Genomic DNA, 14,552 nt, shown 5'->3' on the forward strand with positions numbered 1-14,552 from the left:
TTTCGTTTAATTTGGTTTACTTAATTTTTAGTTAATCTTATTTTTATTTTAATTTCTTCTTATTAATTTTTTTTGAACTGTTTTATTTATTTTAGTAGATCGTGTTTTAATTTAATTTCTTTTATTTGTCTGTTATTTCATTTTGTTTTATTTTTATTTTTTATTTATATATTATTTAATTTTATTTTACATTTTTATCTCGCTTTAAATAAAGCAATTAGTAGTCTTTCTATTAAATCTCTTGCATATTGCATAATTTTTTATTTTTTTTATTTTGTTTTAATTTCCTAATATTATTTTACTCTTGTTACATTTAGTTATATTTAATATAAAATAATTTTCTTATTTTCTCTTTTTTAATATTTTTTTTTTAATTTTTATATTACTTTTATTTTAATTTTATTTTATTTTCTTTGTTTAGTTTTATTTAATTTTAATTTGGTTTTAGTTTATTTTAATAAAACGTATTTTAATTAAATTTATTTAATTTCGTTTTTCTCGTATTGCTTTAATTTTTATTTATATTTAAATTTGATTAAATTTAAATTTTTTTATTTTATTTAGTTTTTACCTTTCTATTTAATCTCTTTTTTATCGCAATATTTTTTAGTTTTGGTTTATTTTCCTTTTTTTAATTTATTTTACTCTTATTTCATTTAATTGTGTTATAAAATACTTTTCTTATTTTCATATTTTTATATTATTTTTAATTTTAATTTCATTTATTTGCTTTCAATTTTATTTCTATTTTTACTTTTATTTTATTTATTTATTTATTTATTATTCTTTTATTTTATTTTAACTTTTATTATTTTTATTTTTTTTTTAATTATAATTTTATTTATTTTACTTTATTTTATTTATTTTTTTATTTCATTTAATTTTTATTTGGTTTAATTTTTTATTTTTGTTCCATTATATTATTTTTTGGTCTATTTTATTATAATTTTTCTTTAAATTTGTCTCTTTTTTACTTAAATTTTTAGTTACTTTTTTTACAATTAATCTCTTGTTTAGTGCCTTGTAACAAATTGTATATAACATATTTTTCATTAACTGTCTGCGCTTATTAAATATTATTATTTTCTTTTCAAAATAAAATTTTTTATATTTTTTTTCAATACCTTTTTCTAAGCTACAACGTTTTTTTTACATGTCTGTAAGTACAAAAATATTTCTTCTAATTGCTACTTTTTATGTTTTCTATATACAAATATTTTCAAACCTTTTATTTCATTAACGCTATGCTTTTGCAACACACAGTTGCATTTCGTATAACTCCTTAAGACGTTAATAGCAGGAAAAGCTTTATGCGGAGCTTTCAAAGTTTCTTAAATACTATTTAAATATGCATTTGGCACCTTTTAGAGCTTTCGGATAGTGTTAAATTACTTAATAATTCCATTTTCAAAAATATTGTAACGGTTTTAACCATAAATTTGTGCTAAATAGTTGAGAAGTTTTTATATTTCTCCGCAATATCAGCTCTAAATTGTGACTGAATAAAAAGTGTCCATTTGCCTTAGAGCAAGAGCAAGTATACAATTTTTTAAACAAAAAAATTTATATTTAACATTTTTAACATTATGTATTTTTGTTTTTTTTTTTGGAACTTCTTCGTGCTTTTATTATAATTTACAAGCCACGGCTTTTAGGTGCCGTAAGTAGCTTTTGAAAACCAAGAGCTTTTTAAGCGCAGCTACAATAAGTGTCTGCATGTATGTCTGTACTTCGAAGCTAACTCCTTTACAACTACAAAAAGTAAGATATAAAAATAAAGTAAATTTGTGCAGCATACATAGAATAGAGTGCAATAGCGCTAGGTATACTTTAAAAGCTGCGAAAGTAGTAAGTATATAACTTGGCGCGCAAAAGTATGCAACAGAAACAGTTTGCATGTATTTTTGTTGTTTAACATAAAGCTGTTACTTCCTTCTTAATAAGTTTGGACGATTATGGCTTATTGTTAATTGTTTTTATAAGTTTCCTATTTCGTTTTGTTTTTGTTGTAGTTTGTAGGTTTAGACCACTGAGGTAGGGCTATTGCGTTAACTAACTATTGCTTGTGAATCGAAATGATTCCTCCTATATTTGTGCTTCGTGTAATACTTTTATGTGCTGTGTTCTACTACTATTTTGAAATACTGTTATGGCAGAAAATACAAAAAAGGAAATAAGTAAGATTTCACATTTTATTTTAACAATTTCTTTTTTTTTTTGCTATATTTCATTCATTTCATTGTTTTTCTACAAAATTTGTGACATGCAACACAGTAACAAACGAAAGAGCAATTATTTCTAAGATGAAACAGTAAATTAGGTTTTGAATACAAAACTGCTGCTAACGGGAATGTTATTTCCATACAAAAAAATACATAAACGCAATACGAACTATTATAATTATTATTTTTTCCAACTGATTCAATAAATGAAAAAAAGTAAATCGCCGTTATGTAACACAATTGTGCGCCAGCGCTTTATCGAACTGCCGCCAGCTTGTCCACACGTACATTGGTTACCGCTGCCTCTCCACGCAAACAATGCTTATAAAAACTACCGTTAAATACTTTGTTACCCAACAATTTCCACCCACCGTTATTCACACGCGCCTAGCTTAGCTGGTCAAGCGCTTGCTGGCTAGCTCCTGCAACTTCTGTAGTGCCAATGTCTTATTGATCTCGACCAGATCGCGATTATATTTGGCCGCCTGCAGCTGCACTTCGAGTATCTTCATGCGCATCAGGTGCTCTTTGCTCTGCATCTCCATGAAGGCGCGCATCTCCGGCGTGCTGCTAGCGGACGCGCCCAACGCACTCATGCCAACACCATTGCTGGCGCTGATGGGCGCATTGGCTGTGTTAACCGTTGCGGCATTGGCAGCGGCAGCAGCGGCGCCATTCATAGATAAATCATGTAAGACCTCTTCACCGTTGGCGCTACCACTCGAGCTACGTGGACGTTTCACCAATGGCTGATCATCACGAGGTGACATTTGTTGTTGTTGTGGTTGCTGTTGATTAAGTTGTTGGTGCTGTTGTTGTTGCGCGGCAGCGGCGGCGAAATTATTCTGTAAGGCAGCGGCAGCAGCAGCAGCGGCTGAGGGGAATTGTCCGGTACGCAACGCATTCAAAGCTTCCAAGGTAGCCGAGATGTTGCTCATATTGAAGGCGGGCTGGAAGGCGCCCATATCGCCGGCGCTGCCACCGACCGCGGCGCCACCGCTAGCGCCGTTCTGTGACAAATAGCTGGAGTTGGCGAGTTCGCTGGCCGTCGCCATATTGCCGGCTGGACTGTGTAGGCTGACGCGTTCGAGGTCGTGGTGTGCACCCAGGCGGCTGAGGTTCGGCGAGGAGGACGATAAGCGTTCACCGAGCGCCATTGAATCATTGTGTGTGTTGGTGTCGTTGAAGGTCTCATTGGTCTCCTCCTTGATGTCGACATCGCAGAGCTCCTGTGGTGGCGTGCGGCTGCTATAAAAGGAGAGATAAAGAGTGGTTAGTTTGCGTAGTGAAAAAAAAAAAAATTTCGATTTTATATCTCTTTATGAGACAATATATATAGTATTCGACTAAAAGTATTTTAAATTTTCTACTTACTCGTCCATATCATGGTCATCCTCGCCATTCTGTTCGTCCTCGCGATACTCGTAGTCCTCCTCGAGCGCCAACGGTATCTTGGAGTAGTCAATGCCATCTAAAGCTTCAGATTTGCAGGCTTTCTTTGCCTCCTGCATGAATTCCCACACTTCGAATGTGAACGGTGATGGCTTTTTGCGATCGGCAACCTCAGCACCGAATCTGGCCAAGCGATTGTTGTAGTCCAATATTTCGTTACGCGTACAGGCTGCAAGCCAAAGCACAAATATTCAAATTAAAATGCTTCCAGCAACGTTAAGCGTATTACATAGAATAAAATATCAAGCTAATGCAAATGCTAATACGATTTATTTCAATAAGTCAGGCGGATTAAACAAAGTAGTAAATCCGAAAATGAAAAATTACTTTTTAGTATTTTTCGAAATCCATTGTAGTTTTTTTGAAATAGTTTTCGATATTAATTACGGAAAATTTTTAACAGTGCTTTAGTTATTGAAAATGTTTCGTTTGCTGTCTCTCACAATTTCTACTTAGGCTAAACAAGGAGTAGAACGAAGAGCAAATGAGTGATGAACGCAAATCGTCTAATTTCACACATTCGACTTCTCCCTATGTACCTTTCTCCTATAACTAATTTATCGCTCTCTTTCACACTATCTTTCTATCTATTACACTCTCTTTCAATCTCAATCTACTCAACTCACCTTTCATGCGTCGCCATTGCTCCTTCAAACGATTACACGTACGATCTGTTCCGAATTGACTTGAGAATTTCTGATGTATGATCTTCCAGGCTTTATTCTTCACTGCCGTCAGTCCCGCATCGAGTCTTTTGTTTTCTATAATACGCATATCCTTCCGACACAAGTCGAGCAGAAATTTTTTCTCTTGATGATTCCAATTCTGTGTGCGTTCACGTTTTTTATACATATTCATGGCTGGACTGTTCATATACTGTTGCATTTCTGTTGAAGAGAGGGAACATATACATTTTAATATTTGAAGATCCATCAGTTAATAGTAAAGTTACTATTAAAATTTTTTAAAGAAACCTTAGGAAATAATATTTGTTCATAACTTCATCATTTGAAAATAGGTTTCCAGTGTCTGTCAAAGGTTTGGTAATATATTATTGAATATGATCCAGAAATAAATAGAGAGGATTTTGGAATATCATCCAGAAATGAATGAAGAGGATTCTGGAATATGAAACTGAAATAAACGGAAATGGTTCTAAAATATCATCGGGAAATAAACGAACGAACTTATCTCCAATCAAGATATTTCAATGAAGAATAAAGAGGATTCTTGAATATAACCCAGAAATAAATGCAAATGAAATGGATTTCGAACTTTGAAGAATTATTTGGGGTAGTATATTTGCTACAAACTTCCCTAATTTGGTATATCCCTCGAGAAAGTAGTAGTAATTTATATCTATGCTTCTTGATAGTTCAATATACGGAAGATAATTATCAATATCATCTCATTGCGAGGGAAGCCTAAGCAAATGATGCAGAATTCTCTTCATAACTTCACTCAAAGCTATGTAGCTTTTAGAACTTATCTTAAGCCCGGTTAAAACTTATATCAATTTTTGTCAGCTTAAAATTAATTTAAAGATCATGAGCTGAAAGTTCGGGTATGAATTTGGATATTTAGATTTCAATGATTAAGCTCTTTGCTTTGTTTGTCTAGAGATATATTGCCTAGGGCTCTAAAACTATCGTCCGGTATTTACTTACCTCCTTTTATATCAACTCCTTCCAGCAAGTTGTGATTGCTGTTCTGCCAATTGACGGCGAGTTTCATAAAAGCCTCCAAATCGGTGGCTGTATATTGTTTATTAACCTGGAAAAAAGAATAAGAAAAAATTATAAGTTAGAGAGTTGAAATTAGGTCAGGTTTAGAGAAATATTGATAATAAATGTTTTTTTTTTTAATTTTATTTAAATAATAATTTTAGTTGAATTTTCAGAAATTTTCAAAATCTTAACTTCGGCTTCATAATATAACAATAATGAGTACTCGGCAGCTATTGTTGTTCATATCGGCACACAGCGGCATTTGAGCGCATATTACGACTTCGAGACGTCGAAAATGTATGATTTTTATGTTTCAGATAAAACGGCTTAACTCGATTTTAATAAATTTTCATTTTTATATAATTATGGTTATATTTTAAGAGTATACATACATATATAACATTACAATAATTTTTTATATGGAAAATTATATATGTGAATATGAGGTAGTATGGACAGAAACATTTTCTGAGTGTTTTTAGATAAATATGGAAAGGTGAAAAAATTAAAAAAAAAAAATTAAGAAAACAGGTCAACATTTTTTTTTTATTTGAAGCAAGTGTTTTACTTGCCATGATATATTCAGCTTATTTAAACAAATATATGTATGTACATATGTATATGGGAAATCAGACTATGACTTATATGACCTTAGTATGTAATTTCAATTATTTACAGACATCATTTTTTGACATATTTGAGCGGCTTATAACGAAGAGCTTAACTTAAAATCAATATAAAAATTATCAAGAACTCTGGGGCCAGAAAAAATTAACAATTATGCCCGCCTGACAGCTGATTTGTATAAAAATTGCCTAAAATGGAATTAAGGAATCATCGATCTCAAAAAGTTTTGCGTTTCATTGTTGTGTAAAAGCCATACAGGCATTTAAGCGTACTTAAATAAAGTTTATAAATACCTACATAATCCCACTTGTAAATTCAAAAACCGTCGAACCATAAAATTTTATTAATTATTTAGTCAGAAAAATTCAATGAACTCAAAAGTGAAAATAAAAAAAAAATTAGCAAAAAAGTGGAATAAGGAATAAAGACACCGGCTTTGCAGTGGCGCATGAAGAAAAAGGCTTAAGTATTAAGTAAAAAGAAGTAAAAATTAAAAAATAATAAATAAACACATGACAGAGCTTTGGGAAGAAAAAATTGTAACATTTTTTTTTTTTTCAAATTAAATTTTTCATATAAGTATTTATACATATATCGTCACCTTAAATCTGACAGCGATTTTCGATTTTTTTGATGTTACGTTTTATTGCATTTTATGTGACGATATGTACATATATGTCAGTTTTATTGCACAAAATGCATTTATAAAAAAATATTTAAAAAAGTCCAACCACATGTCAGTTTTAATAACATTTACATATGTATATACCTGTGTGTAAACCCCACATTTGATAACCAATTAAATGCCAACGACTCTACAACTAAACAACCGCACAAGTAAAATCTCATAAATAAAACAACAAATCGCGACCAGTTCGTTAGAATCGTTCTAAGTGCTTTTCGAAAGCGACTCGCAGCTGATTGGTTAGTTTGTTTAGACGATTGAGTTTACTTACGCGTATTTATTCGTATTTATTATTAGTAGCCACATGCACACATACGTATATACGAATAAAATCGCTTGAGTCTATTTAAATGTGCTTATGTACGGCTGAATTAATTTCGAGAAAGCGGCCATTTTGTTTATATCAACGAATAGAAGTGTATTTTATACTTAAATGTGTTGCTTGACCATTTTTTAACAGCTTCCATTAAGTGAAGTGAAGTCTTTCAGTCGGCTATTTTCATTGAAGCAGAAAAAAATCGAAAATAACTGAAACTTATAGTGAAAGCATTACAGTGCACACACATATGTAAGCATATAACCACATTTCGACTTAAGTGACGATATAAAAAGCCAAAAAATAGAACACTTGAAAATAATAAAATAATTCAAAACAAATAATGCATGTCATTATAAACCATACGCGAGTACATAAACACAGTCACACACATACATATACACACATGTTTCATACATACATAAATACATATCCACATACACGTACCCACATTTGATGGCATGTAAATTTTTGGTTTTCGCCGTACAATGGCACTCAATTATTTGAGCAGAGAAAAAATAATCACCCATAAATTCTCGCATTCAATAATTTTGATGCTTTTCATCTTTTATCCATTAAGCGGCGTATGCGAATAAGGCCGTTGGACTTGGCTGGTTGGTTGACGGGCGCGCTTTGCCGCCAGCGGCATGTAGCTCACTTGCTTAAGCAGTTGAATGACTTCGGGTGTTGGTTTTGTTGTTGTTTTAAGTTGTTGTGGGTGTAAGCGGGTTACAGTGTTTTTTTGGAAATATGTCGGTAATTTTATTTGTTTTGTTCATCCTAAATGTATGCTATGACTTTAGAATACATTTTTTTCTCTCACAAGCCTGTAGACACATGAAGAAAGCTCACTTGTTTAAGCAGTTGAATGATTGTGGGAAATGTGCTGATATTTCTAGTTGTTTTGGTGCATCCTAAATGTATACAACAAGTTTAGAAAATCAGTACTGCGATATGCGCCTAAAAGTGTGCTTCTCACAAGCAATAATAGCTAATTTTAATGCTTAGATAATTCAAAACGCTCACTAAAAATCTGTATTTGAGTGTTTTTTTTTTTTTTTGCTAGAGTCTTAAGTGTACCTAATCGACTGAGACTTTTGCCGACTTTTGCCAAAATCGAGGTTTATTACGAATCTTCCTAGCTATTCTGCAGAAAAGTGAGGTTAGAAAAATCGTTTTAGAAGATATTTAGTTAGGGTTGTAGAATATATTTTTTATAAATGCATTGAAACTAGATTGCTAATGAAAAAACTTTAAAGACGCTTTTGTTCCAGAAACGTATTTTTAATAATTTTTTACTTCATTTATGCTGACTTTTAATAGATATTTTTTTATTATTTTTTAACTATTTTTTAAAGATTTTTTTAAATAAAGTATTTGATTTGGGTATTAATTTTTCTAAATTTTCCGTTTTGTATGTATTTTTTAAATATATTTTTTATAATTTTTCAATATATACATACATATTATATTATTTTAGCATGTAATACATTTTTTTATATTTTTTTGTTTGATTTTATTTAATATACTAAATATATATTTATTTCATTTGCGCTAAAAAATAATAAAAAAAAATCTGTAAACATTTTTTTTTATATTTTCCAAACCTTTTTAGTTTTTTGTATGTTATTTTTATATATTTTATTAATAAAAAGCTTCAGATTTTTGAATCTTTTTTGTATGTATTTTAATATATATTATTTTTGTATGTACATATGTATATATTTTACTAAAAAATTAAGTTTTTTTAAGATGTTTGTTTTGCTTCTATTTTTTAAATATATATTTTTTAATTCTTCAATATTTATTATAATAGTTAAGTGTATAATATATATATTTTTTATTTTTTTGTGCGATATTTGCTTTAAATATTAAATATATAAATATATCTATTTTTTTCTAATTTTAAGTGTCATCGATGACAACTTTATTTCATATGACTGTCTGTTCAAGTTATGCCAACAAACAACAAGTAAGATGCCAGCTCAACTTTCTGCCGAAATTTGCTTTCGCCACCATTTCATTTTTTATTTAATTTTCCTTTATATTTCTTATTACAATTTATTAATACTTTATTAAATTTGCTTTCCATTGAAATCGGGTGATTTAAAATTCACTTAGTGCTTCAGTCATTTTGGTCAGCGATCCAGGCATTCCACTGCATAAAACAACAATTCATTCGATTGGGTGATTTGTGTACTGACAGTTAAGCTTTTAAGCGCCCGTTACTGCACAAAATCCCCTCCACCCCAAATCAATATAATACATTAATTCCTGCCTTTATTTTTTATCAACACAATATGTAAATATATTTTTGTTGTTGTTGTTTGACTTTAAAAAATGCCACATTTTGCATACGGAATGCCGCATTATTGATTGTAAATTTAATGAAATCGAAAATAATTCAAAATTAAACACAAAGCTCGAAAGGATACACGCACTCACACATGTGTGCTTCAATGTGATTGTATGTGTATGTGTGTGTGCATCGAACTTAAATTGAGTAGCTGTGAAATTTTCGTTTACCACACATCTTCATATAAATTATAAAGCAATCTTAAAACACCAAAGCGATTTTCGATTTTCGATCTTTTGTTTTTTGTTTTTTCATTGCCTTTCCCCGCCGAACGCGCCAGTGACGAGCACACATTGTAGTCATTTCAGTCGGTTCGTCAGTTGGTGTGTTGTTGCTTACTTTGTTGCAGTCATTTGCGCTGCGTTGATTGGTCGGCTAGCCGCTGGACGTTATGAACATCTGTTTTCGATATTAAATTGGTATTTTTTGTTTTTTTTTTGGTTCGACAGCCATGCCAACTAACAAACAGTTCAATTAAATTAATACAATAAATTAGCGTACGATTTGGTTGGAAATTGATTTTTTTTTTCCATTAGCCTCAATGGTTGGTGTGTTTGTGTGCACAAATGTTTAATGTGTGTTTGTGAAAAGATTGTGGCATGATTGAAGCCATTTTACCAAATATTCCAAATGTTGGCGGGCAGCGAGCATTCCCATTGCATCAAAGGAAGTGAGTAATAGTGAAGCAATTAATGATTATGAATTTGAAATATTCAATAAATGTAGTGCGAAGCGAAGGCATAACAGAAAATATTTATAGAAAATTTTTGATTTGATAGGGACGATATACGAGTACTTCCATACATACATATGTATGTATGAAAAGCTTAGTGCTGCTATTAGGTAATGCTAAATGTAATTTAAATATACAATTTTATATTTTTTTTTTCTTATTTTTAGCTTATAAGCCATAGCAAATTCAATGACTAAAGAAATGCTAATAAAAAAATTTAAACTAATGATGTTAAGGGGTTACCCAAGGGTTTACAGGTTTCAAAAAATCGATTTTCTTTTAATACCTTATTAAATTCTACAACACCTCTAGAATATTGTTCTAAATCTTCAAAATCCGAGTAATAGTTTCGGAAAATTTGGTATATACTTGAGAACTAGTACGCTCGATGCTAGCTAGGCTAAGAGCGCCGTTTTTAAACGTAAGATTTCTCGAGAACTACCCAACCGATCCTCATGAAATTTTACACATGTCTTTGAGATACAATTCTTAAAGCCTTGGATGAAGGATATTTTTCGATTACAACTATTTGAAAAAAATTTCGTAAAATTTTAATTTTTTTGTAAAAATGTCTGCCAAAAATCCACATTTCAGTTTTTTTACCTTTCGTCCAAGTTAATTTTTTATCTAAACCACATAATTTTTCACTTTAGATGATACTGTAAGGAGTTATCCTGCCAACCTGGGCGAATTTTTTTTCCGAAAGGTCGCCAGAAATGTTGTCGCAATGGCCGAGTTAAAATTTTGTTTTCAAAAATTTCAGAATTTCTTCGTTAATAGTGTATAGTATGTTTGTAACGATAAAGAATTCTAATAAAATATTTCATTGAATCATCATGAAAAAAGGCCGTTTTTTACCCGAGGAAAACCCATGTAACCCCTTAATCTATGAAAAGGTCAAGTTGAGACGAAATATTTGTTTGTACTATAGCTTGTATTGTGTAGCCACTCATTTTCCTTAAGACCCTCTGAACGTTTCTCGAGTTCTCGTATTTTTATGAAGCTATAGGTTCGATAAGAACCCCACCCACCTTAGCGAAGTTTTAGTATTTACAGCTCCAAGACATGATATTTATATTTCATCAGAAAACTAAACCACTTCTACTGATGAAGTAAATAGAATTTCTAAACTTCCAAGTCTGATTTTTGTAAGCTTTATTAACTTTACAACATCACATTTCAAAATATTTAAATCTCTTTTTTACTTCATTAGACTTTTACCGCGTTATAAGTATGTAGTTTTCGCAACTAATTCTTGATTGAATTTTCTTGGTAAGAAATCTTTCAAGTTTCATTTGTATAAAATTTAAGAACTTTACCATGTTGCTGATCTAAAGCAGGCTTTGGTTGATTTTTGTTTAATATTATGCCCGGTTCGCTGAGGGAATATAAATCGACAACGTTAAATATTTTGTCCTTTACTTCGTCAAATGTCCTTCACTCATGCTCCACATTCTTTTAAATAGCTGCTAGATCCTTAACTTATAGGAATAAGTTAGTTTTAGACATCATTTAGTCACAATAATCAATTCACAATTAAAATTTAAAAGTCTAAGCTTCATGATAATTTTTAAACTCGTATAAGTAGTAGTTTTACTAGCTTCAAATAAATATTGCCTTCTCACATGTATTTAGGACAGTTGTTCGATTTTTTTAGTCACGCGATAGTTAAAAATAATTTATATATGGGAAATTAAGCAAAATGAACACTTACAATATCTAAAAAATATTGTGGTAAACCGCAAACAGGGCCTATTATTATCTTCGTAAGCTTTTTACTTATTTTTTTGTACGAAAATTTATATTTAGTATCCAAATTATTTGATAAGCTTTTGTTTTGGTATTTTGTTAAAAAAGAAAGCAAGTATAAAGGGTACCATAGAATATTAAAGCTCTGTGCAACATTCCAAACACAAAAGCAAGTGTATTATAGCTCTTAAGAGGAATGAGAGTTCTCGTGTAATCTACTCGGTGGGTTAAAAACAGCTCACATTAACCTCCATAGGGTTTTGTTGAAAATCTCAAAAATCAGCATTCTAAACACTATATATTTATATACGCTCTAATACCTTCTTTGTTAGTTGTTGTTCCTCTGAGTTGTTGTTACATTGCTTCACCCAGAGCTGAGCATAAGGTGTTGGCGTATACAGTAAAAAATCTGTTGTATGTTTATATTATATAGTATTATATATAATTTTATATATTATTTTATAATAATTCAACCTCATTTTATTAACTTCAACAAATCACGAGGTTTTACGACTTTCACTGTCCTTAAAACCAATTATGTGAGAGTAAAGCTGTTCAAGGAAAAAAACGATAAAATTAAAAACTACCAAATGGCTAAATGAATTTGTAACTCATAAATTATCTACATACATACATATGTACATATGTAGTTATATGTCCCATTTTGTATTGCTTTAAAAACACGCTACAACAAAAACATGCAGTTAGTTTAAGCACAATGACACTTGACCTCACAATTATCGCCACCAAAGTACTTGAGCTCACACCAACACAATATTTTAAAAACATAAAACTTTATGCAACAACAATAATAAAAAAAAGAAAAGTTACCAAAACGAGAGTCGAGTCAGTCACAAGTCAACAGGCGACAGCATTTCATAGAGACGCCGCCCACACACCGCTACGACTTGGCAAGCAAACAGAAACAGAAGTTTACAGGAGCACAATTGGAAATTACTTACATACTTGTATGTATGTGTGTACATATGCAGGAGTATATATTATATACATACATATGTACATATAGTGCAGTGTTTTGGTATCAGAAACATGTGATTTTTTCGCTGAGTAAACTTTTTTTGAGTGAAAATTGTAATTATAAACTAAAATATTATACATGCTACATATGTATGTATGTATGTATATGTATACTATATGTAAATATGTGCACACAAACTTAAATGTAATGAGCTAACGGTAATTTATAAATATATGTAATATGTAATATATGTAAGTACATTTCATATAAGTATATATACATATACATATGTATGCATATATTTAACCAAATGCAATTGTGTGGGTTCAGATATATTATGAAGGTGTCACTTAAAAACGCTGTTAACCAAAAGTAAAAAAAATTAAAATAAAATAAATTATACACACTTACAAACCAATTTGTCAGACAAATTTGTGCTACGCATTTAATGTACGAGAAAAATGCGTATGCCAACAAAAACCATTAAACCCAACGGTGTTTGAAAGCATATAGCGGCTAAGCGACAGATAAAATATCCGTAATGCGCTAAGTGTTCGTATTAAGCATAGAATGAGATATGTGAAAAAAATAAAAAAAAAGTTTGCCAACGTGTTTGTATGCATATGCCGTTAATTCAAGTATCAACGGTTTTTTGATATTTTATATTTTTTATTTTAAGTTTTTATTATTTTTGGATTTTTTCCTTTCAAAAAATTTGCGTGCCTTTTACTGTTCTTGTCGTTGGGGTCGCGACACACGCGTACTTGTAGCAAATTTATGATGATAATTACAAGTATAATAAAAAACAAGAAAAAAGCATGCTTTAGAATCACTTAGAATTGTGGAACTAGAGAAAGGAAAAACCACAAAAAATTAAAAAAATAAAATAAAATTGTGTAAATAAACTAAGCTCGTATCTGTATCTAAAAACAAATGTCATCGAACTGTCGTAAGTGTTGCCGCATTAACCACAATGAGATATAGTACACACCGCATACCTTTTCGTATACCTGTATGTATGTGTGCATAAATTCGTGTACGCTCGTAACACTTAAGTTCAAATAGCAGTATGCTATTTAGTATTTCAATTTGCTGATAGGCAAATTCTACTATTTGCATGTGTGCGAGCATGAGTAGACAGTGTGTCGTTTGGAAAATATAGTGAGCAGATAAAAGTTTCTGTTTTTAATATAAATATTTTTTCGACTTTTATTTTTATTTTATTAATGTTTTTTATTTCTTTTTGAATAAAAACTATGTTACAGTTTTATTAAATTTTTTATAATTTAATTTAATTTGATGCCTTTTATTGTTTTATTTCTAGAAAAAAATTTACTAAAGTCTTATTTATTTATTTTGTTTTTATTACTTCAACTAATTGGATTTAATTCCATTTTATTTTATTTTTTGATTTAATTTATTTGAATTAAAAATTTCTTAATATATTTTTTATTTCTTTTAATTTATTTAATTTTATTTTATTTTTTATTTCTTTTATTTCTTTTATTTCATTTGATTAATTTTATTATTATTTATTTTATATTAAAGTTGTACTAAAGCATTATTAATTTTTTAATTATTTAATTTAATTTTATGTTTTTTATTGTTCCACAAATATATTTTCCATTATATTTGTATTTATTTATTTTATGTTTTTACTTATTTTCTTTTTATTACTTCAAATTAATTCAGTTTATTTTATTTTA

General features: G+C 30.0%; 1 protein-coding gene across 1 annotated transcript in view; it reads right to left on the reverse strand.

Moving 5' to 3' along the window:
• Window positions 1-1,129: 1,129 nt before the first annotated feature.
• LOC120771898 overlaps window positions 1,130-14,552 on the reverse strand; it is a 77,717-nt gene continuing 64,294 nt past the window's right edge. Inside the window, exons 2-5 of the mRNA XM_040100170.1 lie at window positions 5,342-5,447; window positions 4,301-4,561; window positions 3,597-3,843; window positions 1,130-3,470 (exon numbers count right to left, since the gene is read on the reverse strand). Of these exons, the coding sequence (XP_039956104.1) occupies window positions 2,615-3,470; window positions 3,597-3,843; window positions 4,301-4,561; window positions 5,342-5,447 (1,470 nt within the window). The 3' untranslated portion in view covers window positions 1,130-2,614. The remainder of the gene's footprint in view (window positions 3,471-3,596; window positions 3,844-4,300; window positions 4,562-5,341; window positions 5,448-14,552) is intronic.

This window comes from Bactrocera tryoni, chromosome 3 (assembly GCF_016617805.1).
Source record: "Bactrocera tryoni isolate S06 chromosome 3, CSIRO_BtryS06_freeze2, whole genome shotgun sequence".
Lineage (NCBI taxonomy): Eukaryota > Metazoa > Arthropoda > Insecta > Diptera > Tephritidae > Bactrocera > Bactrocera tryoni.